Source organism: Notamacropus eugenii, chromosome 1 (assembly GCF_028372415.1).
Source record: "Notamacropus eugenii isolate mMacEug1 chromosome 1, mMacEug1.pri_v2, whole genome shotgun sequence".
NCBI lineage: Eukaryota > Metazoa > Chordata > Mammalia > Diprotodontia > Macropodidae > Notamacropus > Notamacropus eugenii.
The window spans coordinates 469,488,738-469,515,141 of NC_092872.1; the positions used below are offsets into that span (position 1 = coordinate 469,488,738).

A 26,404-nucleotide genomic window follows, 5' to 3' on the forward strand; every position below is an offset into this window, starting at 1 on the left:
ACTGACTGAAAATTTACATCTCTTTGTGAGCATAATGAGACTGCTCCTTGAACGACAGAGCCTATCCCTTGGTTTGTTAGTGGACCAAGGAGAGCTTGAGCTTTTCTGGCATTACCTTAGATAACATAGGCGCACTTCCACACCACAGTGAGATACTGTTTTGGGGAAAGAATTTTAGTAGAGAGTTGTCACCTATTGCTTATTCTTGGTCTAAAAGCATGAACAGTGGCAATAATGCTCTATGCTTTGTGTTGGGTTGGATTTTCACTATGTATCCTCTGTCATCAGTGATCTTTTCAAAGAAGATGAAGGCATGCAATGGAAGAAGCCAATTTATTTTTCCACAACCTGTGTTACAGCTTTGAGCTCTTGAGTGTACCAGGGATGAGGGTTTTTTGGTGAGGCAGTCGGGGTTAAGTGATTTGCCCAGGATTGCACAAGGTAGTAAGTGTCAAGTGTTTGAGGCTAGATTTGAACTTGGGTTCTCCCGACTCCAGGGCCAGTGCTCTATTCACCGTGCCACCTAGCTGTCCTAACCAGGGATGATTTTAACTTTCCAAATGTAATCAAGTTAGGTTAAGGTTTTGTTAGTAGGGCTGTATAGTACACTTATATACTTTGAACACTATATATATTTAATCCTAGCAGAACTTGTTTTCTTTTAGTCAATTTTGAGCCCAGTCAACATTTGCATCTTAATTTATAGACCTGAATGGTAGCAAAGTATGATCAAACTATCATGGTGGGTTTCCCAGTATTTGTGGCAGGTGGTGTGATTCAGGCTTTCCTGAATGTCTGTTTTCCCTCCCTGGTGCTTCTAATTGGCCCAGATTTTTAAGTCTTTTCAGGTCTCAGAGAAGAACCAGTAAGGCTTCTTCCTAGATGTCTGGTGGAAAACTTGGGGAAATAAAGAGAAAGGGATGGAGGTAAGCAAATTACATGAAGGAATAGAAATCCGAGGTTCTTACTGGCTTCTGCTTTTGTATTTATTCACTTCATTAGGAAAGCTCTGTCCCTCAGGGGACACTAGAGTAGTCTGATAAGCCTCCACAAAGAGAGAAGCAGAAAAATATTTGATTCTCTCTATCCCTCAGCCTAACCTACTTTTTACAGGCTCTCCTGGTCGACCTGAATGTAGCCCCACCCCTTTTTCACATCTTTCCAGTCCTTCCTACTCCCAAACCTCTTTGGAAAATGGTTAAAAGTGTTACAAATTGTAAAAGAGGAGAGGTTTGGGGGAAGAGGAGGACGAAAGCAGGGAAAGAAAGGTGGGGAGGTTTGAGAAACAAAGTCCAGGTTAAACCAGCTCCTTCTGAAGTGGGATTAAATTTCCCAGTGTACATTTAAAGTTGTGAAAATGAATTATTAACCTCAAGAATTCAGTTCCCTCAACACCCCAGCCGGATAGCCAGCCCTTCCAGCAAAGGATCAAAAACAAGTTTAAACTTTGCAGCTTGGATTCCCCCTCATCCCTCTCTTTGCCTATTGAAAGAGGTTACGATTCTGTGGAAAATTGTATCTGGTGAGATTTATGGAGTTAGACAACTTCTATCCTGAAAAAGGAAGGAACTTTCATATTTACTTCTTTTGTGCAATGACTCACTGTTCCACCATATATGTCCTAAAAACTAATTTGTCTTCCAAAATACCATATTTACTCTTAGTAAACAAATACCTTGTTGGATCTGGTCAGTTATCAAATAACCATAGAAACACAGACTATCAGAGCACGATGAAATTTGAGAGATCATTATGCCTGACTTTTCCTTACCTCCCTCCCTCCCCCTATTTTATAACAGTAAACTGAGGCGAAATGATTTTCCCAATGTCACCACAGCTGGCGAATATCCTAACTTAGAATCAAATCCAGACCATCTGATGTTGAATTCATACAACATGCTGCTGTCATTTTTCATTTGGGGAAGATTGGTAAAGGGATATGGGCCTGCTTCTTCCAGGGCCACTGTATTTTATCACTGGGTATGTGTTTCTGGGTGACCCTGTTTTAGACCTCTACCCTTTTACAGCAGTGTGAATATCTCTTTATTCAAAGGCAAAAGGACCCTGTGTATTGCCCCTTTGGCTATTAGATTCAGAAATTCTCTCACACTAAGTAATTTCTGCAATCCTCCCAAGATTTGATGCAAATATCAAGATTAGAGAGGTGTCAGGGATGAAAATTTTAGTGACTATAGAAATTCCAGAATGGGGTATCTTGTGTGAAAAGAGGCTCCCCTACTATGAAGGGCTAGACACTGGTGTTCAGAATTTGGTTCCCACACTGATGGGGCATGTCATACTCAGCCATCAGGTAGCCAAAGATGGAGCTTTTTTCTTCTTCCTCCGTTTTGTTAAGTAAGTTTTCTAGTCTGATTTTCTTAATTGTAGAACAAAAAGCAGTTGGTTAATTATGTTTTGCAATGTCATTGGCATTCTTTTCCGCAAACAATCCATGCCTCATTAACAAGTCGTGCTTTCATGTTTCTTCAATAAAAAAAAAATATAAAAAGTAATCTTTTAAGACTGGAACTGTCATTTCAAATATCCTTTGAGACTCCATGAAGTCTCATACACTCCATGAATCTTCTGCCACTTTTATACAATTAGAGTTTTAGACAAATTACAAACTCTCAAATTAAAATTGCTGGGTTCTTTCTGAAAGTCATAAAGGATTAGAGACAGTTGGAAGCAATTTCAAGAGAGTTCCTCAATTAGAGGGTTGCCAAGAGTTTAAATGAAGGTACAAACCTGAAAGTAATACTTCTAATACTCTTTTTGCCACATGGACCGAATCAGATTAGTTGCTACTGAAAGGAACAAAAGTACTTAACAAATCTGTTCATTAGGATGATTTCCCCTTAATGATGTCTGTGGTTCTTAGTATTAATAACACAGAAGTCACTGGGATTCCGTTGGGATTTACAAGACTGATCTTGACTCTTTCTGACTCAGGTATCACTGTCTGCAGTGACTGTTTCTTCATTTCTTATGGTCCTGGCTAGAACCCATAAAAATGTTCATTACCTAACCTGAGCCAGGTTTCAAGCAAACATGTAACATGAATGCTTCCTTTTTCTTTTCTATCCCTCACACCTCAAATAGCAAAGCTTCTTTCTCAGTTCCTCAGCACCCCCCTTCTTCCCCCTCCTCTGCCCAAGTAGCCAGTCAGCTAGTCATATTTAGGTAGGTATTATACTGAGTTTCTGGGGAAAGGGTAAATGGGGCTAGAGTTCTGACCTTTCAGCCTCCATTTTTTTGGACGGGATATAGGATTTGAATTCTCTTCTCCTGATATAATTTTCTTTGACCTTTTGGATTGAATTATAATATAATATAATTTTGGAATCTTTGACCTTTTGAATTGAATTATAATATAATTTTGGAATTATTTCCAAAAATTATCTATTTTATATCATTTCCAGACTCCAAAACACAGTATATGTAAGTTGTATGGAATTGTCATTGCTGGGGATGTAGCTATTAAATACCTTTAATGACTGGATGAGAGGAAGCATGGTATAGTACATAGAAAGATGGCCCTCAGAATCAGAAGACCCAAGTTCAAATCCTGTCTTTGATGTGTTCTAGGTCTGTGGCTCTGGACAAGTAATTTAATTTCTCAGTGCCCTGGGCTACTTTCTAGGACTTTAAGTTGCATAATAGATGTTGATCTGTATTGCTTGATGGAGTTACCCATACCAAGGGAAACACTAGCCCAGTCCAAAGAGGGAGAAAAAAGATTGGATAGGATAATGTTAAATTGTGGGCATTTTCAGAGCATTTTTGTTTTTAATACAATATAGACTCCCTCCTATTCCTTGGTTCTGCCTGCATTGAATTTATATTTTTTTCAGATATAAGCAGCCTTTAAGGAAAAGAGCAGAACTGGGCTGATAATATTGAGATGGTGAAACTGGGCAGTGTAACATTTGGAATTTAACAAAATAGTAAACCAAGGCAAGTTTCCATACAAGATAACATTTGTTAACAGGGGCAATGGTACCTGTCAGTAAATGGGTCAGTGGCTTGCGTCCACATATGCCAAAAACCCTGAGCAAAAAGACAGCCCCTCTTTCATAGGTTTTGGGGAATATAGAACAAAAAAGAGAAGAGGGTAGATGAACTCACAGGTTTGAGGGCAGCATGATTGATTAGAGAGCTGAGGTGTAGGGAAAAACATGATTGGTTGGAAGTTTGGTAATGAGGGATAACAACAACCCCCTCCTCCTCCTGAGACTAAGAAGTGCTCCTTGTTTCAGTCTAGGGGTGAGATAGTCATCCAGACTTTTGGACAGTAAGCCAAACATCCTTCAAGGGTAGCTTGGTGGTGTAAAGCTATTAGTCTCATTCGCTTGTGTTCACACGTATCCCCCAAAGGTCAGCTGGGTTCTTGAGGCAATAATAGATCAGTGATTATCAGGAGAGCTGGATTTCTAAACTTAACCCATTACCAGCTGAATTCTGAACTAAGTACAGATGCAAAGAATCACGGCTTAAGCAATTACAGGACAAAAGCAATTAGTTGTATATAGAATCAATAAGAACATGATACACAATCAATTCAGTCTTCTCAGCAGCATGAACTTATCAAAGGAGAATCTTCTAGGAATTGATCTGTTGTGAGTTACATTTCCACAATTTCATTTTGCTTCAAGACAAATTTTGTGGTCATTTTTATTGACACAGAAAATGTGCAATGGTTCCATTAGATTGTCGGCTCCTCAAGGGCAGTGACTGTCTTTTGCCTTTTTTTTTTTATCCCTACTGCGTAGCACATAGTAGCATATAGCAGGTGTTTACTAAAAGTTTATTGATTGGTTTTGGCAATGGAGAGGAGCCATGTTTTGATTGTTGTAGTTAATTATCCAGAAAAGTAGTCTGTAGACTGGTATGAGAAATAATTTCTTGCTAGACAAGGAAGACCAGGTACTCATCTTTCCAATAAAGGGTTTTCTATCTAAAGGAACATGGTGTTTTTCGGAGTTGACTGAGTAATTGGGCTCCCACTGCTATACATCCTACTTTGAGCTTTATATTAATATTATGCTCTCAGTTCTTGCATGATGTAGGCCTAGGCTTGAATTACATTCATCTGAAAACTAGGTGACTTATTGTATTGACTGGTCAATTGCTTGAAAACTTGTGGGAGTAGAAGACTTTGAGTTGAGGAAGAAGAAATAAGAATGCCTTGGACAGAAGTGAAAGCTAGCTTTCAGTAACATAAGAAGTTACAAATTGTCCCAGAAACTGAAAATATAGTTATATTCTAAAAAGGCATCCAGTGGGGGGAAAATATAAGAACATTTGTAAAGGGGGGTTCTTTAAAGAATTAAATGTCAACTTCTAAAATAATTTTTGTTTCTGCTTGAGGACTGAACTCCGGATGTGCTTTCAGCCTCTAGTTGATACTATACAGTAATAAGTAGCTCAATGTTGGCAGGTATTACGTAATAATGCAAAGTTCTTTTGTTCCCTTCTTGTTTAATTTTTTTTCTGTGATCTGCCTTTAGATGATCTTAATACAACCCATCAACACTGTGTTTTGGCTGGTTTGCAACCTCGATTCAGTTCTACCCACAGAGTGGCAGAGGTAAGTAGAAAAGAAAATCTTCTGTGAATTTGGATGCAACAGGAAGAAACTGAATGATCAGTTAAAATACCACTATCCACTAAGGTCCCATCCTCAGCCTGGCCTCTGGGATAGATTGAAAAATCTCTATAATGATATTTGAAAGGAAAGTAACTCTTGTCTCGCTTGACTTCAGCCTTGATACATCTCTTGTTTCAGCTCTTTGGCTGCTGGAGAAAATGTAGAACTACACTATACTACCTTGGGCAGGGGTGGCATGATACCTTGGGGCCAGATTACTGTAATAGGCTACAGGCCCTGAGCAGAATGACTGTTTGGGAGGTTCTGTGTGGCAAGGATGACATTTCATATTTGGTCAAGGCCAGGAGGTGGCTCACCAGAAGAGAATGGAGGTGTGTTTGTGTACTTGTGCTCCTGCATGTTTTAGCTGTGTCTGGGTTGGGGATGATGGCAAATTTGCATTTTCCTCAACTTTTCAGTCAGGCCTCTGGGCATGTAAATGTTAATTTAAGGAGGAATTGCTGTGTTGATAAGAAATTTCTGAACTCTCCCTAGCTATACTTATTTCCCAGACCTCATTGCTCAATTCTCTCACCTTTAGAGGGGCCAGTGACCTTGGGACATAGAACATGAGATGAAGGTCAGCAGACCAGACTGGTTCTTGAAGGGAGCTACAGTGCCAAAGGCCACCAGCAGTGAATACCTTGGTTGTCATGTGTCAGTGTGGGAATAGCAGAGATGAAGCAGAGCATTATTTTAGTAAATATATGATGCTGTAAAGACAGGTACACTCTCATCAATATACAACTTAATCGGTCTGCTCTTCATTCTGTACAATTATTGTTGCTTACTTCCATAGAGGATCTATCCATCACAATATGCTAAGCTTCTTCATAAGTTTTTTAAAATTTCAGTTTCTCTTTTTGATAAGTTTTACTGATGCTTTTTGTCTTTACATAAGTTATTTCCCACCTCACTACCTCCAAACGGAAACCTCCAATGTGTCAAAGACATCTGATATGGAGGCCATTTCTGATAATATATATGATATACTGTTCTATATATGCCTGTATATGGTATCTTTGTCATGAGGTAGGAAGTTTTTGTCATTATTTCTTTTCCAGGACCATCACTGGTTTTTTCATTACTTGGAGTCCAACTTCCTTGTAGTGACCTTTTCATTTATGTTGTTGTAGTCATATATATTTCCTTGGTTTTGCTTCACTCTGCATCAGTTCATCCAAACCTTTCTAGAATAGATGGATCATTTAATGGCTCTAACAGTCATTCAGAGTGTGCCCAACAAAGATCATTTTTATTTAGGATTGCTTATACTTTTGAGCTTACGTGACTATCTAGTTGTGGCTGGGTAATGCCAAGTGGAATTCTAAGAATGCTCTATCTGGCCTGATTTTCAGTTCAATCTCAGACCTGTTACCAGGAATGGAGAATAGGATGTAGAGATGTCTTTCTAGTTCTTAGGAATATCCTTGTTCTCAAACCTGATTGTCTTGGCCCTGGCTCATTCATGACTACAGCATTTAACGCCCCTTAATAAGTCAAGGGGAATCTATTTTTGGCCTGTAAAATTGTGACAGTTTTTAGGCATATTGTGGTCAGAGTCAAGATAAAGTAGATCTTTGTCTTCTCTTTTAAATTCTAGAAAGTCTACCTTTATTTTTGTAAAGATTGTTTTGTAGTTATATTTATAGAAATTTTCTGTGTGTTGGTGGGTTGTCACTGATATGTATTTTGGAGTTATTTTCAGTGAGCTTCCTCATATCCTTCATCATATTGGAAAGGCTTCTGATTTATCTCTACTATATGGAAAGTTGACTTTTAGGTTTAGATGGACACTACACACCATTGTAAGGAAAGATTCATGTAGTCTTATATTTTATAATATAGTTTTTAAAATGATTGTTATATTTTATCAAAAGCATTTTCTGTATCTATTGATGTAACCATGTGTTTTCTTGTTTGTTAATATCATTAGATGACAGTAGGTAGATCCCAACTAATAATCTGTTATTAATATTGAAATCTACTGTTGAACCAACTCAGTATTCATAGTATAAATCTAACCTAATCATGGGGTATATAAATTTTTTGGTGCATTGCTATAGTGTCTTTCAAATATTTTATTTAAAATTTACATGTTGATATTCTTGGGGATATCTGTCTATTATCTTCTTTCTTGGTTTTTTTCACCTGGTTTAATTATCAAGCCCTTACTACTAGATATACCTAATTTCTATTCCTACCTCAATGCTTTGAGCCTCAGTAGTCTGTCCTTACACTGCTGCCTCCCTAGACATAAGGGGAAAGCTTAAAAGTCTCTTGCCCATCTTTCTTTTCAAATCTTGGCTGGTTCCTATCTGAGTCTCCTAAATCATTCTCTTCTATCTCATTTCCATTTACTTTGTATCATGCTGTCCTGCATATTATAGATTTTTTAATGAGAATTTGAGGGGTTTTTTCCTTTTAAATATTAACTCTATTTGCCTAATTTTTTCTGATTTTCCCATTATAACTTTTAATCTTTTGATCCTCTAATTCACCGATATTCTTTTTGCTTTCTCAATGAAACTTTTTACATTTCATTTTTTTAGTAAAAAGGTAAAGTTTTATTTGAAATGAAGAAAAACCTGACCAGGACATGTGTTTTTTAAAAAGAAACATAAATGACAAAAATAGCCTTGTCCTGGCTTAGTTACATGAAAATAAGCTTTTAATTTCTTACTCTTTCATTACTTGTTGTATTTAACTTTTTGCTGTTTGTTCAGTTTGCAAATACAACACCTTGTTCATCTAGGTATATTATAGAAAAAATGATTCGTTTCCCTTTTACTGAAAATTAATGTGTTTCATTGGTTTTTAGTTCAGCTATGAAGAAATTGTTATTTTTAAGTGTGAGCTGTTGTCCGTTACTCTTTGGATAATCATGCTCCAGTTCTTCCTCTGGTTTCTTATAACCCTAGAGTAATCCTATACTTTTGTGATTGTTCTTCCTTGAAATTTGGAGAATTTTTTTCCTTGCTCACTAAAAAATTTATTCTTTGATGTTATAAGTCTGAAATCTGCAGTGTTTCTTGGTGATTAAAACTCTGGGTTTCTTTGTGTACATGTTCTGTTGATTCTCTAATCTGAACTGTGCATCTGTTTCCAATATTTCTTGATAATTTTTCTGAATGATTTCTGAACAGTATAGTATTCAAATTTTTTAATAATGCTTTTCTGTAATATCTATAATCTGCAGATCTTCCCTTTGCATTCTCTTTTAAGTTCAATATCTCTCTCTCCCCTACATAATTTTTCCTTTTTTTAACTGCATCTTCCCCAAGTAAATATTCTCATTTTCTTTTGAACACTGGGTTACTGAATTCATTCTTCACTGATCTACTTTGCTACTTTTTAATCAGTACCAAGAAATTTTGATGATTATTTCTTTAGAGTATGGTTTGAACTCTGGAAATACAATATCTACTTCTTTCCTACTTTTTTCATTATTTTCTTTAGAAGATTCTAGACTTTTTATTCCTCTAAAATTTTAAAAATTATTTAAATAATATGATCATTTTAATTATATTGGCAAGGCTCAACCTCAAGAAATTACTTTTCTTTGGTGATGTAGGTAATTCTTTATTTCTTTATAGGGTCTTGGTAAATTAGTTCCCAAATATTTTTTTGTGGAAGCCAAGATGATGGAGAGAAGTCAAGAAGTTGCCTGAACTCTCCCCAGTTTCCTTCAGAAGCTACATTAAATCAAGCCTCTAACTGGATTCTGGAGCAACAGAACCTACAAAAAGATAGAGTGAAACAATTTTCTATCTTAAAATAACTTAGAAGGATGTCAGGAAACACCTATCTCACTTGGGTAAAAGGGAAGCACAGCCCAGTGCAGATGGGTCTGAACAAGCCAGTGGGAGCTCTTAGTCACAGCACAGATCAACAACTTAGGCCCCCAGTCCTGGCTCAGCAGGCCAGTGGCACAGAGCCCAGCTGTGAGGTCTCCAGACCCAGCTCAGAAGGCAAGTTGCCAATCCCAGAAACTAGGCTATAATAGGTATGACTAGACTAGGCCACCCATGAGCAAGCTACCAGAACTTGAGGCCCCAGCACACAAAGCCAGTGACCAGGCCCCTGGCCCCCAGCACAAGAAGCTTGGGACACTGGCCCCTGTCCTGCAGGAGGAGAGCTCAGCTTTAAAAGCCACAAAATAGGCCAAAAAAAACCCCAAGAAGTAAAAACGAACATCGACCATAGAAAGTTACTACAGTGACCAGGAAGATCAAAAAACAAACTCAGAAGAGGACAACATTATCAATATACCTGTATCCAAAAACTCAAAGGGGAATATGAATTGGTTTCAAGCCCATAAAGCTTTCTTGGCAAAGCTCAAAAAGGATTTTAAAAGTCACATAAAATAGGTAGAAGAAAAATTGGGAAAAGAAATGAGAGGTATGCAAGAGAGAGTCAACAGCTTGGAAGGGAAGGACAAAAGCTGACCGAAGAAAACAGTTTTGTAAAAAATACAATTGACCAAATGGAAAAAAATACACTGAAGAAAAAAAATCTTGAAAAAGTAGAACTGGCCAAAAGGAAAAGGAGGGGTACAAAAGGTAACTGAAGAAAATAATTCCTTAAAAACTACAATTGGGGAAGTGGAAGCTAATGACTATATTGATTAAGAATCAATCAAACAAAATCAAAAGAATGAAAAATAGAAGAAAGTGTAAAACACTTCACTGGAAAAACAACTGACCTGAAAAATAGATCCAGGACAGGTAACTTAAGAATTATTTGACTACTGAATTAGATAAATCTATCCACAAAATAATTAAGAAAGAAGTTAAGGAGATGAATAGAATATTAGAAAAATTAGATATGATAGACTTCTGGAGAAACTGAATGGGAATTGAAAGGAATATCAAAGTGGATTTTATATCTCAGAGTTAAAGGATATAAAATAAAGCCAATGTTTTTTGCATTTTGTAATTATTTTAAGGACCTTTCCATTTCTTTTACTTCATCTTGTATTTTCTTATTTTTATATAAAAATACTAATGATTTTTGTAGTCTTTTTTGTGTTCTGCTACTTTCCTGAAGTTATCAATTTTTTCAGTTTGATTCTTTGCTAATTCTGTGGGGCAATCTAAGTAAACCATTATTTCAATTGCAAATAGACATTTCTTGTACCATTGCCAGTATTTATGTTTTTTTAATCTTATTGCTATAGTTAACATTTGTAGAACTATCTCAAATAATAATGTGAGTAAGAGAGCCATCTTTGCTTTATCCTTGCTTTCTTTAGAAAAGTTTTTACTTTTTCCTCATTGAAAACAATGCTTGTGCTTTTTTTGTGGTAGCTAAGAAACAGAAGCAAAAGAGATGCTCATCATTTGGGAATTGTTAAAAAAAAAATGGTGGCACATGAATGGGATCGAATATTACTGTGCTGAAAGAAACAAAAACTATGATAAATTCAGAGAAATACAGAAAGATTTACATGTTCAGATGGATGAAATGATCAGAGCAAAAAACCTCCAATATACATAATAACTACAATAATATAAAAGTAAAAAATAACCACAAAACAATTTTTAAAAAACAAATATGGCATTGTATTGATCAGTTTTGCTGATTTTTTTTCTCTTTAAAAATATTATTTTTCTCTGTATTGGGAGAAAGGATATTGCAAAAAAAGTTCTGGAAATTTAAAGACAAATGATATCAATACAGTATTTTAAGACAAAAATAATGCTAGCTTTCACTTTTAGATATATTCTTTTTCATATTAAAATAGCCCTTTAGGTATTTAGGTGCTATTTAGAATTTTTAGTATTTAGGATTTTTGAATGTAATTTGAGTTTTATACTTTGTCAGTCTTTTGGTCAAAGTCTGCGTGTTTTGATACAATCATCGGTTTTAGAGGTGTTAAGGGTTTTAATATAATTATATTTCAGATGATTATTTTGAATCCAAATGGTATAAGTCCAAGTTGGTTTTCATGAATAATTTTTCAGGTACATTGCAGTATTTTCTAGGATTTTATTTTTAAAATTTTAATGAAGATTTATTAGTAAAGTTGGTCCATAGTCATCTTTCTTCATACACATACATACGTGTGTGTGTGCATGTGTGTGTGCGTGCGTGTCTGTGGTATTTGGCCAAATGTTTTCTTTCTCCATTTTTGATAATAATTTGCCCAGTATTGTATTAGTTGTTCTTTGCCATTTGATTGAATTCATTTGTAAAACATCTAGATCATTTTTTTCTCCTGTAGTTCCTTTATATCTTGTTCAATTTAAATATATTTGATTGATTAAGATCCCTATTTCATGTTCAGTTTATTTTTCATGTCTTTGTTGGTAATCATTCATTTTTTTTTAAAAAAAATTTGTTTCTTCTGTATTTCTTGTGATTTTACCTTGTTCATTTTTTTAATTTAGGTAATTTGATTGCCATCTTTTTTTAAACTGTTAGCTCAAGGTTTATTGATTGTTTTGTCAAAGAATTAGATTTTACTTTTGTTTATCATTTCTGTACTCATTTTATTTCCTAGTTTATCCATATCTTTTCTGATTTTCAGGATTTTTTTTGTTTTGGAAGTTTGCTCATTTTTTCATTACTTAACATTTTAAAATTGCATGGTCATATCATCTTTTAAAAAATTGGTAATGTGTATTTTCAGAGATATAATTTTTCTCTAAGTACTATCTTAGACATATCCCAGAAATTTTTGATCTGTTGTCTCAGTTATTGTTTTTTCACATAATTATTAGTTGTTTCTACGATTTGTTCTTAGACCCTATCATTTTTCAGCATATAATTATTTTCAGTCATTTTCATAATTTTTTACTGTCTTTATCAAAATTAGGAATTACCACTATTATTAAGTTATGGCCTGCAAAAGATTTATTCAATATTACTGCTTTTAAAAACCAAACATATTTATTTGTAATTCCTCTGTGCTCTAGATCACTTAATTTTTTAAGGCTATCATGTCATGCTAAGAGGTAAGTGTATTCTTAATAGTCTTGTTCAGAAGATAACAATAAGTTAGCACTAAATTCTGCAGAAGTTTGGTTAGTTCTTTATATTTTCTTTCTGGTTTGCCTTTCTGTTAGATTTTTCCAACTCTAATAGAGAAACATTAAAATTTCCACAATTATTGGGGTACTACCTGTGCCTTTTTGAGCTCCAGTTAACCTTTTCCTTAAGGAATTTAGATTCTGTGGTATAAATCTTTTATGGTTTTGTGGTAGTGAATTGTCTATGGTACCTTTGACATTAATGTAGTTTCTCCATTTATTTTTCTTGATATTGTGACTTTTGTATCTTTTTCTTGATGACATGGCTGCAACCTTTGCTTTTTCAGAATAACCTGATCATAATAATTTTTGTTTCAGCCTCTCATTTTCATGCTCTTTGTGTCTTTATTGTTTTCAGTGTGTTTCTTGTATGCTATCAATTGTTAGATTTTCTTTTCTTATTCTGACACTTTCATTTTATTGGATTGTTTAGTCCATTCACATTCACAGTTATAATCATAGGGGTTATGTTCTCTTATTCTGTATTAATTTTTAAGATTAATAATCAATTGTAATAGTTTTAATCTTTTTCAAAATTAGTATATTTTTCTTGCAAATTATTTTGCTTGTGTTGCTTTGATGTTTGTCTATTCCCATGGACTTTCCATTCTTGCTACTCATTACCTGTCACATCCCAAGTTCCTTGAATTTACTTAATTTGTTAATAGTTATTCATTTATTTGTATATTTACTTATTTCTCCCCTTTTTGACTACTTTCCCTGCCCAATTGTGCATGTAGTCAGAATCTTTCCTCCATTTCTCATCTGTTACCTCTAATTTTATATAACATTACATAATTGAACCTTTTCCCAGATACTTTATTTAGTGTTGTTCTTATTATTTCTCTTCCCTTCTTATCCATTCTGACTTTTCCTCTCTAGTTCATGGGCTATATAGCCTTTCTTGTTCTTTTCTATATTTCCTTTGTTTTCCTTCTGAAACTAGAAATTTTTAAATTGAACCAAAAATTAAACTCTTTCTTCTGTTCCATTTTTATGTTATTGTTTCTGTAGGTCTTACCTCATCCTCTATGTTTTCTGCTGTCTTACCCTTAGAAATATTAATTCATGAAGGGAGTACTGTTGAATAGAAGCAGGATCATATGGTAGAAAACTGTTTCTGGTCTTGTAAATTGATTCAGCAACCAACCTTAGTGTGATTGTATTCTACTCCTATACCCAGATTGTTGTGCTTTTGTGTCTATATTCTACCCTACCACTGAGAATTTGCTGCCTTCGGGGATTTATTTGTAACCCTTTCCATCATGAAAGTGCAGTACTGAGAAGTACTGTCAAGAAGATTATTTCTTCATGTGCAAATTAAATTCATTGTACGGTCAGTCTCTTATCCCCGATACTCTCTTCCCTACCCCCATTATGAGAATATTCTTTAATGATCATTTTTCCTTTTCCCTCCATGAGTAAGACTCTCCTTCTGTTCTTCCAGCCCTTGGTCAGTTCCATTTATGTTTTCATTCTATACTTTCCAACTCCTTCTCCCTTCCCCAATTTTGTTGATAAACTGAAGAATTTACTAATTCTTCTCTGCTCTCCTGTGGAGTGGGTGGGTATATATCTCTAGCTTTCTCTACTTCTTACCTTTCCTTATTCTAGCTTTGGTTTTTTTTAATGTGTTACCTTTCCTCCTCACCTCATAATGTAGTGGAGTCGTTAATGGAGGAAGGAGGTGTCAAAGGGATGTAAATCCAGGAGTATTAATTTAGCTCTTGCTCATTCCCTTTTCCTGATTTTTAAAGTCTTTCTTAAATTTTATATCCCTTTAGAACTTTTTTGTCCCTTGATGATTCATCTTTTTTCTTTTAGCTCTCAATTTAGCCTGTCTTTTTGGGGGGAAAAGTCTAGAAATACAGAATTTATTGCTTTCTCAACTTTACTTAATTATCTTTGTGATTGTTTCTCTTATTTGGAGTATTTGCATATCAAATAGTCTCATCCTGAGGTGGGACATGGGGGAGCACTCAAGAATAGCTCAAATGCTTCTCTTTTGTTGAAGGCTCATCTTTTTCCATGCAGTTATTAAGATCAACTTTTTAGGATTTGGTATATTGACAGTTTGAATACCCTTTCTTTTATGAATATCCTATTCCATTCTTTCCTCCAGTTTCTTGTGACTATGAGTAAATCCTGGGTTATCCAAATTGATGTCCATTCATATTTGAAGGGCTTTCTCCTATATTCTTACAAAAATTTGTTGCTAACTGAAATTGTGAAATTTAACCACCATATGGAGTTTCAGCGATGGAGGCCCTTCCTTAACCCCCTACCCCAACATTGATATATGGATTTGATCAATAGGGCTTTGTTAATCTGCATTAAAAAGTTTTAGCCATTTTAAAAAATTTCTTGCAATATAGTATTTAGGCTTTGTTTTTTATAAATTGTTGTATTCTAACTGGAGATGTATAGCTCTAAAGTAATCTCTTCATATCCGGTCTTAAAAATAATTTTTTTTTTTATGGAATTCATATGTTCTTTTAATGTCAGCAACTTAAGTTCCAGATCTGTCATTTTCTCTTTTAGAAACTTTATTTTTTGGAAATTTTCATTTAATTTCTTGCTCTTAAAACTTTGCTTTGAGATCTTTGATTTCTGATCTTAAATTGTGCTTAATTTAGCCCAATAATTTCATTTGCTGTGATCACTGAATTTTTTTGTTCTTATTTAATGATCACTGGGTATTTCATAGAATACTCCTTTTGATCATAAATTTTGGTTTATTTTCCTTCATGGTATACATATTTATTGTGCTCTGACTTTTCTTTGACATTTTACTAAAATTCCCTGTCTTTGTGAATGTTTCTAAGTCTTTTATCGGCTTGTGAAATAGGTGTTTAATCAGGTCTTATCCTGGGGGAGTGTCTAGCCCAAGCATGTGAAGACTTCCTCTTGTGGAATGGGCAGATGAGAACAATTTGTTCCAGCATCCATGAAGGCAGATGAAACTATGGGGAGCGCTCAGAGCTTGGTTAGATACCTAAGATGCCAAGGTCATCCACTGCATCCTAAGCCATCACCAGCTGTCTTGACTCTGTCCTGCCACTGGACTGTGATGACTCTGGAGGAGAGAGTGAGGCTAATGACTTTGTGCAACTCTGCCTCACTTAAATCCAATTTATGCACGAATCAAAAGACATCACCCAAAGTGGAGGGAGCGTTGGTGCATGATTTCTGTTTGCAGATGATTGTGCACTCAATGCAGCCTCTGAAGCTGAGATGCAACAAAGTATGGATCAGTTCTTTGCTGCATGTGCTAATTTTGGTCTAATAAGTAACATCAGGAAAACACAGGTGCTCCATCAATCACCACCACACCATCCATACATGGAACCATTGGTTACAACAAATGGAGAAGTTTTGAATGCTGTGGATAAGTTCACTTACCTTGCTAGTGTACTTTCCAGGGATGTACACATTGACAATGAGGTTGATGCAGCATTGCCAGAGCTAGGTCAGTGGTAGGGAGGCTCTGAAGAAAAGTTTGGGAGAGAAGAAGTATTAGGGTGACTACCAGACTGAAGGTCTACAGAGCCACTGTGCTGACCTCATTGTTATATGTTTGTGAAACATGGACAGCGTACCAGCGCCATGCCAGGAAACTGAATCGCTTCCATTTGAACTGTCTTAGGAAGATTCTGAGGATCACCAGGCAGGGTAAGGTACCAGACACTAAAGTCCTTGCTTGAGCTGAACTGCCAGGTATTCAAACTATGTTTCAGAGAGCACAACTCTGATGAGCTGGCCAAGCCATGTTGTTCAAATGCAAAATGTATGTTTGCCAAAAGCACTGTTTTATGGAGAACTCACATGGGGCAGGCTATCACATGGTTTTCAGAAGAAGCGATACAAGGACACTTCTCAAGGTATCTCTCAAGAACTTTGAATTTGACTGTGTAACATGGGAGACACTGGCTCAGGACCACTGAGCATGGTGTGCCCACATCAGAAAGGGTGCTGTGCTCTTTGAGCAAAGCAGAATGGAGATAATACAAAGGAAATGTAGGATGTGCAAATTTGGGGTGTCCACCCCAAATATTCACCCGGACTATCTGTGCCCAACCTGTGGTAGAGCATTCCGAGCTCATATTGATCTGATCAGCCACAGCTGAAATTTACACATTGAAACTTCACTTTATCATGGTGATGTCATTTTGGTCCTCTTTGGAGACAAAGGACAACAACCAACCAACCATTTCAGCCCTATCCTTTGAACACTCAGACATTTATGTCTTATTTCCATTCTTTTCACTCTTTGGCTCCTTTCCACAACTGTACAGACCATAACAACCCTGTTTTTCCCCCAGCCTAGGCATCATCAGCCTCCTTTGGTTAAATGTGTTAGGGACTGGCCACAGCTGATTTCTAATCCTCTGCTCAGCTCTGTGTTGTTCTTATCTTTCATCTCTGTCTCCTCTAGTTATTTTCTATTTACTTGGCTTTTCTATGCAGAATCAGTCTTCTGTATATTGTAAGGTGGAGAGATTGAAGCTGAGTCACTGTTATGAGGCCAAATAAAGACCACCAAAACGGTGCCCTGAAGCAAGTTCTAGAGTACACCGAGAGGCTAGGGACCAACTCTTCTCTATTGTTTTTGACTTGAACCCCCACCTTTAACCTCCATTTCTGTTTAAATACTTTACATCTATTACCTTATACAAAGGGATATTTACTTTGAAAATATGGCAAAATCAAAGGTCAGAATTCCTCCCTCTTCTCCACCCTCCTTCTCCATTCCCCAGTACCTTGAGGACGTAATCCTAGCTCAGTTCCTACATAGTTAACTCAACTATATTTATATCTAAATGCAGCATCCTACTATATGAGGCTTTGTGTCAGGTACTACTGAACTGAGATACCAATGCCACAATGATCAGCTGCAGAACCCAAATTCTCCAGAGCCTCCTGTTTTCCCTTAGTTGGCTGGCCACGACCATTTTTCAGAATGTCTGCTCCTAGCCCAATATCTCTCCAAGGCGCTTAATCATGACTTTTCTAGAAACAGCCTCCTTAGGCTGTCTCCAAGGGGAGATGCCTGTAGAGACCCCGTGAGCATGCACCAAACCTCATGATTTTTTTAATGATTAAATAATTTTTTTCAACCTGTGTGATATTTCTGTCTTCTTATATTGTGAATGCAGCTTTACTTACTCTGTATGTGGCACCTTTTCCTGAGGTTTTCAGGTTGTGAAGTTTGGAAGAAAACTATTCCATCTTCTTAGCTGATTATTTGATCTCCCTTTTTCTCTTAAGCACTGGAAATTAGGTTATCAGGTGTTCAGGCAAGTACCTTCTTGTACTCTCCATTAGAGGTCATTTTTCTCTCGTCCAAACCCCCTATCATTTTTTAACTTAAGGTATATTTTAAAAAGCCATTGCTCCTTCAAGTTCTCTCCGACTTGCTTCTAAAACTTGCCATTACAAAGTAACAGGGACTACCTGCTTTTCTATTTGTATCCCTCAGGCTTAGCACAATGCCTTGAATATAGTAAGCAGTTAATAAATGATTTTGCTTTCATTCATTCATTCACTTACGTCTGTTTCTGCTGTTAATGGCCCAAGAAAACTGGCTGTTTTTCCTTCCTGTTCCTTGCTGATGAGCTTCTGTTGCAAACTTTAGACTCTTGGCCTCTTTCCATTTCATTTCTTTTTTGGTCCATTTAGGTTTAGATAGATTTGTAAGGGTGGAGGTCAATTGATTGCTGATTGCCTCATACCACTTGAAAGTAATTACTCTCAGTAGGTGGGAATCAGTCAATCAGAACTAAGTGAGTCAAGAAGAGTGTTCCAAATTGGGGGAGGTGAGAAGTACTGGTCGTTCCCTAAGAAGGTTAAGAATTAGGGTGAGATTTCCAGAATCCATCAATGGAGAGAAAGGAGTGTGACAATCCAGAGTTGAGCAGGGTAGGGGCTTGGAGAACTGGCAGCTCAGCGAACAACTAGTGAAAGGAGAAAGAGAGAGTAGGACTAAGCTGTGGGAAGGTCCATCTTGGGGAGGGTTGTTGACTAGCCCTAAAGTAATCTCAGATCTCAAAACTATGTCGTACCACCACTTGTAATTACTCCTCAAGGACTGAAGGTAGTTCCAAGAAGGAGTGTGCTCTTTCTACTACTTCCCTTCCTGTGCTTGTCTTTGCCCAAACAGTTTTATTTCAGGAACCTGCTTTTGCCTCAACCACAAAGAAGCCAGAAGATAGACAGAAATATAAAGTAAGAATGTGAAAATATCTTTAATATGATTGTACATGTATAGCCATTATCAGATTACATACCTTCTTGGGGAGGGGAAAGGGGAGGGAGAAATTCAGCACTCAAAATCTTGTAAAAGTGAATGTTGAAAACTAAAAATAAATTAATTTTAAAAAAGAAATGAAAAGTAAGGCAGAGAATCCAACCTCTGCCCAGATGTTAGAAATTTTCCTAATTAGGAGCTTAGAAATATTATGAGTATATTCCTGACACTTTCTGTTCAATATAAACTTTCTCAAATAGTAAAAGAATTAATCTTGGGGAATTGGCTATTAGAATGTCCCTAGGCTTAAAACAAACTAATTATTATAACTGTTAAGGATAGTTAGAGGAGAAAGTGTTTATTAAAACATAGTGTTCTAGGCACTGTGGTAAGCACTTGGCTTACCGATACAAGTAAACAAGACAGTCCACTCTCAAGGAACTTTCATTCTAGAGGGAGAAAGACAACGCCAAAAAGTGCTGGTGAGGAGTGAGTTGAGCCGGGAGCAAAGTGCTTATGGCTAGGGGCCTCTGAAGTTATGGTTGTCTGCAGTCGAAAATCACATATTAAGACAACAGACCTCAAGGTGGAGATTACTCCAAGTTTTTCTAGGAATTATGACCTTATGTTTTGTATGTGCTACAAGACTTCAAAGGTTTCAAAGTGTGATTCACAAGACCAGTAATATAAGAAGCAACTCTTATTCATCCTACATCTTCTTTTCTTTGGATAGTGACTTTTACATGTAATTGTAGTCATGCTAAGAATAAATGATTTGCCTTTTGCCTTTTCTGTCCCATTCGTGTTGTGCAGAAAATTACTGTCAAATAGAAATACTGTTTTGTGTATTAAATTTTTTAATAAGAAGTCTGTCAAAATTTTTTAGTTGCTGAAGACCAGATTATGTAGTAGGCCATTATTTGGCTTAGGGCTGTGTCATGGTGGCAGAAATATGCTTGGGTTCAGACATAGAATATAACTTCACTTTTGTGTGTGTAAAGTGAGTGGGGTTCATCTTCCTTCTTTACTTTTTCTTAGCTGCAAAGTGGAGGTGCTTGTCTCTGTGTCTTCTGTGCTGGGGGATTCTAATATTAAAGGCGCATTGGCCTCAAGGTTCTGTTTTTGGTTTCCCAAATTCTCAGTGGTCTCATCCATCCTGTGCAAAGGCCTGGAGAGAGAAAGTAAAATATTGTGTATACAGAATAGTAAGTAGGAAGGTAGAAATGGTAGGAAGAGGGCATGGAGTCACTTGGGCAGATCCTGGGTCTTTAACCCGATCTTGATGCTTCATTTTTTTTCTCTTACAGTGCTCAGTAGGGACTCTGGATTATATTTTTAAGCAATGCCGGTTAGCACTACAGAATGTGCGGGATGACATGGAACCCAGAACTATGCATTTGAGATCCCTGGAGTCATCAGTTATCAGGCAGGGAGAGGAAATTCATAATGAGGTAAGGATGGTGAGAGAGATGATTTATGCAGGTACTCTGTGCAGAGTTTATCAGCGTCAGGTCTCAGATACATTTCTTATTTCTACATTACAAGGGTATTCAGGGAAGACTAGCACTTCTGGGGCGAGGCCTGCTTATCCACCTTTGGTGTCCACTTCAACTCTCTTCTGTGGGTCCAAGAAACTGTTGCATGCTCAGAGTCCACACCCTGGTAAACTATCTCTGCAGTTGAAGGGTAACTGAAACACCTCAAAAATGTTGGTGAGTGAGGGGAATGTCTACCCCAAGCATGTGGAGACTTCTGGAGGAATGGACAATTTTTTCCTATGACCATGAAGGTGGCTGAAGCAGGCACTGTGGAGTACTTAGAGCTTGGGCAAACATTGAAGACTCCAAGGTCATCCACTGCATCCCAGCCTCTTCAATCAACCTGACTTTTGTCTTGCCACTAGATTTCAATGACTCAGGAAGAGAGTGAGGCTGATGACTTTATGCAACTCTGACTCACTTAAATCTAATTCCTGTGCAGGTTAAGGTATCACCCTCAGGATGTCATTGTCCTCTTAGAAACGGAGGACAAACAACAAAATTATTTCTCTACCTCTGTATTTTAGAAGACTATGTTACTGGTTCTTAGGCCTATATCTCCCAGTTAAAAGGCAGTCTTGAACCTCAAAGGAATGGCAATTTATCTCCACTTCTAAAACTTAAATCCAAAAATTCATTTCAATTCAGCAAACATTTGTCAAATTTAACCATGTTACCCTCTCTCCTCCCATTCACTCAACTCCAGTGACTTCCTCTTGCCTCCAAGATCAAATCCAAGTTCTTCATTTTGATATTTAATACCTTTCATAATCTGGCCCCTTCCTAGCCACCCAGTGCTCTTATTCCTCACACCCCCTAGGTACTCAGCAGGCTAGTGACCCTGGCCTCCCCGCTGTTCCTAGAACTAGATTCTCCTCCTTCTGACTCTGGGCATTTTTAAGCTGCCCCCATGACATTTTCTCCTCTCTACCTCTTGACTTTCCTGACTTCCTTCGAATTTTGGCTAAACTCCCACTTTCTGCAAGAAGCTTCTCCATGCTAATTTCTTCATGCTAGAAACTTCATGTTAGTTTCTTCCTCTGTTGGTTATATCCAGTTTGCCTAGTACATTATCTTACTCCAATATTGTTTCCTTTCTTAGATTGTGAGTTCCTAAGGAACAGGTTTGTATCCTCAGCTCAATGCCTAGCACATATACTAAGCACTTAATAAATGTTTTTTGACTAACTGCCTGCTAAGTGTCTGATACTCATTATAGATTATACACATTAAACCTTAAACCCTTCGCTCTGGAGCTCATAGATTGGACCACAACAGGTCCCTGCCCAAGCTCCACTTAATGGCTATATTTTGGGCCCTCCTGGCTCAGAGCAAATGTCAATAGTAAATGTTTCTCTTTTGACCAACAATCCTGAGGGTCTTCTCCTCCCAGTTTGGTTTTTTTTTTCCTAATTAAGGGGGCTGTCTCTTGACTCACTTCTTAAAGAGGCCTATTCACTGAATGAGAGTTACCTCACTCTAGACGAGTACATGAAAATGCCTTAGCCTAAAAGGACCAGGGTCTCCATTGCATCTTGGGCCATTTCCAGTCATCTTGATGAATACCTGGTCACTGGATCCAGAAGGCTCTGGAAGGAAAAAGTAAGGCTGGTGACCTTGCACAGCCCTCCCTCACTCAAACCAAAATCAACTTCAAGTCATGTCATCATCTCCCTGAATATCATGGTCCTCTTCACGAACAAAGGACAAACTCAGTACAAGGATTGGGGGTGAGGGTAATATAAATACAAAAAATGAAATACGCCCTGCTTTCAGAGAGCTTGTTTTTTATTGGGTAGGTGCAACCTTCACACAAGTATATAATATACCAAGGAAAAGTAATATAAGAGTGAAGGAACATGAATAAAAGGGATCAGAGGTTGCTCCTGAGCTTTCTTTTGAAGGAGGTGTGAGCCTCTTTGAATCAGATATGAGGAAGAAGTACATTCAAGTCAGTTACCTAGCATTTATTAAGCACCTACTATGTGCCAATACTGTGCTAAGTTGCTGGGGATACAAAAAGGGGTGCTCTCAAGGAGCTCACAATTTACTGGTGAATTGTAGACATGAGGAGCTAGCAGAGGCTTTGCTAATCTGAGCTTCCTAGAAGGGAGCAACAATGAAGTCTTCCTTCTGGTATCTGGAGTGTGGTGACCAAGAAAACATCCAGGAATCATGGGATTGGAAGTTCTAGCAGCATGGTCATTTACCTGGCTATCTTGACAGTGTACAGATTTGAATTCAGTGATTTTGGTTTGTTTTGCATCCTGTCCCCTCCCCCCAAAAAAGAAAACCGAAACTCAACTTGAGGGGCCAAGCTAACAATAGATGGTATTCCTGAATACACAGCTTGGCCTCTCTTCTCCCCTATCTTTCTCTGACTTCTTGTCATATTTTATTAGCATCAAATGAGGAAAAAAATAAAGCTATATACACAGACTGTTTATTCAACAGCCAGAATATTGTCATTTGAACCCATCTGCTTCAGAATGTGTCTGTCAGGTTTCTGTTGGGTTTTTTTTATGTTGTGCATGTGGGAAGTGATCAAGAAACCTTAGCTGAGTGAGGCAGGCCAGCAACCTGAGGCTTAATGGAGACCTTGAATCTCTATTTTGTATGTTCCAACCACCCTTTTCTGTGGTGCCTCCATCTTTGATTTTTTCAAGGGCATCTCCTTATTTGAGAGATTAATTCCACATGTTGAGGCATATTGTCAAATATTGTTCTCTTACCACACAAGTAGGCTGGAGTTTCACTGTTTGCCCGCTTATGTGTGCTTAGTTTTCCGCTGTTAAATGAAATCCTAAATATATATAATAGCCATTCACTTCTCTTCTGTTTTCTTCACCCTTAAAGACCAGAGAGATGCCTTTAGTTTACTAATTACAAGATAAAGCTTTGCTGTTCTAAGTAACAGAAGTTTCCATCTGTATGAGCTTAGACGTGTTTTTTTTTTTTCCCATGGCTTTAAATGGTTTCAATTCAATTAAAGATTTATTTGGTTCTTGCTAAGTGCAAAACACCGTGTAAGCCACTAGGTGAGACACAAAGTTTAATTAGATATGACCTCTGTATTCATGGACCTTAGCTTCACACTATGGAAGGCCTCATGGATTTGTAAAGCCAGGTGTCACACCTCCACTCTCAGGTTATTTCTTCCTATAAAAAGATGAAAGAACTTAGGAGATTTTCCAGAGTCCTTTTAACCTTAATCTGTTATCTCCTTCAAAGCTATTGAAGTGGGTCATGTTATATCAAATTGAAACAAAAATATTATATCACTTTTCTAGTAGAATGTAAACTTTTTGAGGACAACAGCTTTTAGAGTTTTAGCTTTATATCCTCATTGCTTAGCATGGTGTCCTGCCTGTGGGACTAGCTTAATTAATATTGGTTAAGTTGGGTTGGGATATAGGTCACATTTATCAGAAACTAAAAAAATAGACAATAATATATAGCATATGTCTTTTTGAAAGGTGCAAAATGAAGTGATGTATGATATCCAAGGTGGGAAAGAACTGGTATTTGGGGGAGGTCAGAGAAGGCTTTCTGGATGAGGTGGTGTTTTAGTTAGATTTTAACATATGGGTTAGAAATTCAAGAGTTCAAGAGAGAGAAAGGATGATTTTCAAGGTACAGGACTCCGGAGGAGTAAAGCTGTGAAGACAGGAAGGCACAGGGCTTACTTGGGTATAAAGAATATAGTCTGATTTGCTTCGAGGGTTAAGCATAGGACAGAGAGAATGAAGTCATAAGGCTGCAAAGACAGAGTAGAGGGGCAGTGTGAGGAGCCATGAGTCCCAGGCAGTAGGGGCTGAAGTTCACTTGGTAGGTAACAGAGACATTTTTGAAGGGAAGGATGATGTGACTAGATCCGTATATAAAGAAGATAAGGAAGGTTACTTTCACAGCAGCATGGGAGGAGAGAATGTGCCTGTGGAGATGTATTAGGAGGCAACAATCCAGGCTGGTGATAATGAAACCCTGTACTAGAGTATTAACAGTAGTAATAGAAAAGAAGTACTCAGGGCTTGAGACAGAGCTGAGATAGAGTTAACAGGGTATGGTAATTGTTTGGGTATGAGAGGGAATTAATCAAAACCAAGGTTCCAAACAGAGGATAATAGTAATGCCACCAATGGAAACAGCATAGTCAGAATAGGTTTAGAGAGGAAGATAACAAGCTTCGTTTTGAGCGTATTGTCTTTGAGGTAGTGATGGCTTGCAGGCAGTTGGAATGTTGGGCTGAAGCTTGTAAGAGAGGTTAGGGCCAGAATGAAATTACCAAGGGAGAAACAGCAGTGAGAAAAGGTGGGGTAGGAGGGTAGGGGCAACAAACACAGAACCTTAAAGAACACCCTAAAGAACTGAAAAAAAGACAAATCTGATGGAAAGTTAGCATGCCTAGGAAAGGGTGTCAAGTCAACAGAGTCAGGTGCTACTGGAAGATATAAAAAAGGATTAAGACTAGGGAGGCCTTTGGATTCATGATGAACCACAAGGGATAAGTAGGAGCATATTTCCAGAAGGCTTGTTTGAAATGTCCCCTTTAAAGTTCTTAAGACATTCCTGAAGGGAGTTGATTGCTCCACAAACTGAAAGCTTTTCCACTTTCTAAAATTGGACTCCCTCTCTGAGCTACAGTCAATTACTAAATAGTAATTGTTTCTCTTTTACCCAGGAACCCTGAGGGTCTTCTCCTCCCTGTTCGATTTGTTTGTTTTTTTTTTATTAAAGGGACCATCCCTTGAGCAACTACTTAAAGAAGCCTATTCATTGAATTCGTGTATCTCACTCAAAATGAGAATGCTATAAGACCTTAGGCTGAAAAAACCAGGGTTTCCCATTGCTTCCCGGGCCATCTCCAGCTGTCCTGATAAATATCAAGCCACTTGACCTAGATGGCTCAGGAGAAGAAAGTGAGGTTGGTGACCTTGCACAGCCCTCCCTCACTCAAATCAAGGTCAACTGGAAGTCATGTCATCATCTTGATGTCATGGTCCTCTTCAAGAATGAAGGACAAATACAAAAATAGTGAAGTGAAAGTTATTCTCCTTTGCTTTACGAGTCTTTTCTAAGGGGAAAGTCTACCCATTTATATAATTTTTCCTTAATAAAACATTATTATACTCTTTAGTTGCCTCATTTTATTGTTGTCTACCTCTCTGTGTTGCTTTGTTTGCTTTTTTCATTAGACAGTGGGAGTAGGTTGGATTTGTCCGCCTTAGTGAGTAGCATGTTCTTCCTCCTGATTCCCAAGATTATCAAGAATAAAATTGAAGATGCAAGGCTATTTAGAGAAGACTAGACTACATTTTACTGTAGGAATGATCTGCAGTTATCAGAGAAATCTTTTCTGACCTCCTTTACATGTAAAGTAGAGTGATTGGGTACTCAATTTTTTATCAATGCTATTATTTTTATCAAGGCTCTTGTGACCATTGTAGTAGTCCACTGTAGCTATGGTCAAGGCCTCAGTCTCTACTTAACTAGATTTTATTTGTTTTTTAACTATTACCTGCTTCTCCAGTCTTTCCTGTTACCAGAATTGGCATTAGTCTAACTGAGCCTTAACTATGCAGTGAGAAATTCAGCCTTAACTGTACATCAAGTTTATTTGAAAGGAGGTTTGTATAGTTTGTTTCATGTGTCACAACTATAAAGAATAGTGCTGTTCAAAGTCACTGCAAGGCTGATGTGCATTTTGAGTGATCAGAGAAAAATGAAAGCATGGTAGGGGGCTGGTGGGTACAAAAGAGGGGCAATATAGATCACCTCCATGGGCAGCATTTACTAATCAGTGCCTTTGAATAATTGACAGATGCTTTAGTACACAAAATGTCAGATGGTAGCCTTTACTACCCAGTATTGATCGATTTTCTGAAAAGAGAAAAATAATTATGATGCGAAGAACACTGATGGTGGGTTGATGTTG

General features: G+C 37.3%; 1 protein-coding gene and 1 long non-coding RNA gene across 13 annotated transcripts in view; one reads left to right on the forward strand and one right to left on the reverse strand.

Moving 5' to 3' along the window:
* The window catches only part of FTO (FTO alpha-ketoglutarate dependent dioxygenase), a 417,587-nt gene that overhangs the window by 151,739 nt on the left and 239,444 nt on the right, over positions 1 to 26,404 (forward strand). For 9 of the 12 annotated variants that reach the window (XR_011972182.1, XR_011972181.1, XM_072632230.1 and 6 more), the window contains 2 exons: positions 5,511 to 5,590; positions 20,239 to 20,382. Coding sequence is in view for 10 of the 12 variants with exons in the window: in XM_072632230.1 (XP_072488331.1) it covers positions 5,511 to 5,590; positions 20,239 to 20,382 (224 nt within the window). In the remaining 2 variants the exon portion in view is untranslated. Of the gene's footprint in view, positions 1 to 5,510; positions 5,591 to 20,238; positions 20,383 to 20,476; positions 21,658 to 26,404 lie in introns of those variants that run through there. The other 3 variants (XM_072632234.1, XM_072632232.1, XM_072632237.1) reach the window with 2 other exon arrangements.
* Positions 15,400 to 18,439, reverse strand: LOC140519332 (uncharacterized). The gene is made up of 3 exons (XR_011972183.1): positions 18,235 to 18,439; positions 16,087 to 16,171; positions 15,400 to 15,760 (listed from the first exon to the last, which is right to left on the reverse strand). It is a non-coding gene; the product is annotated as an uncharacterized lncRNA (long non-coding RNA).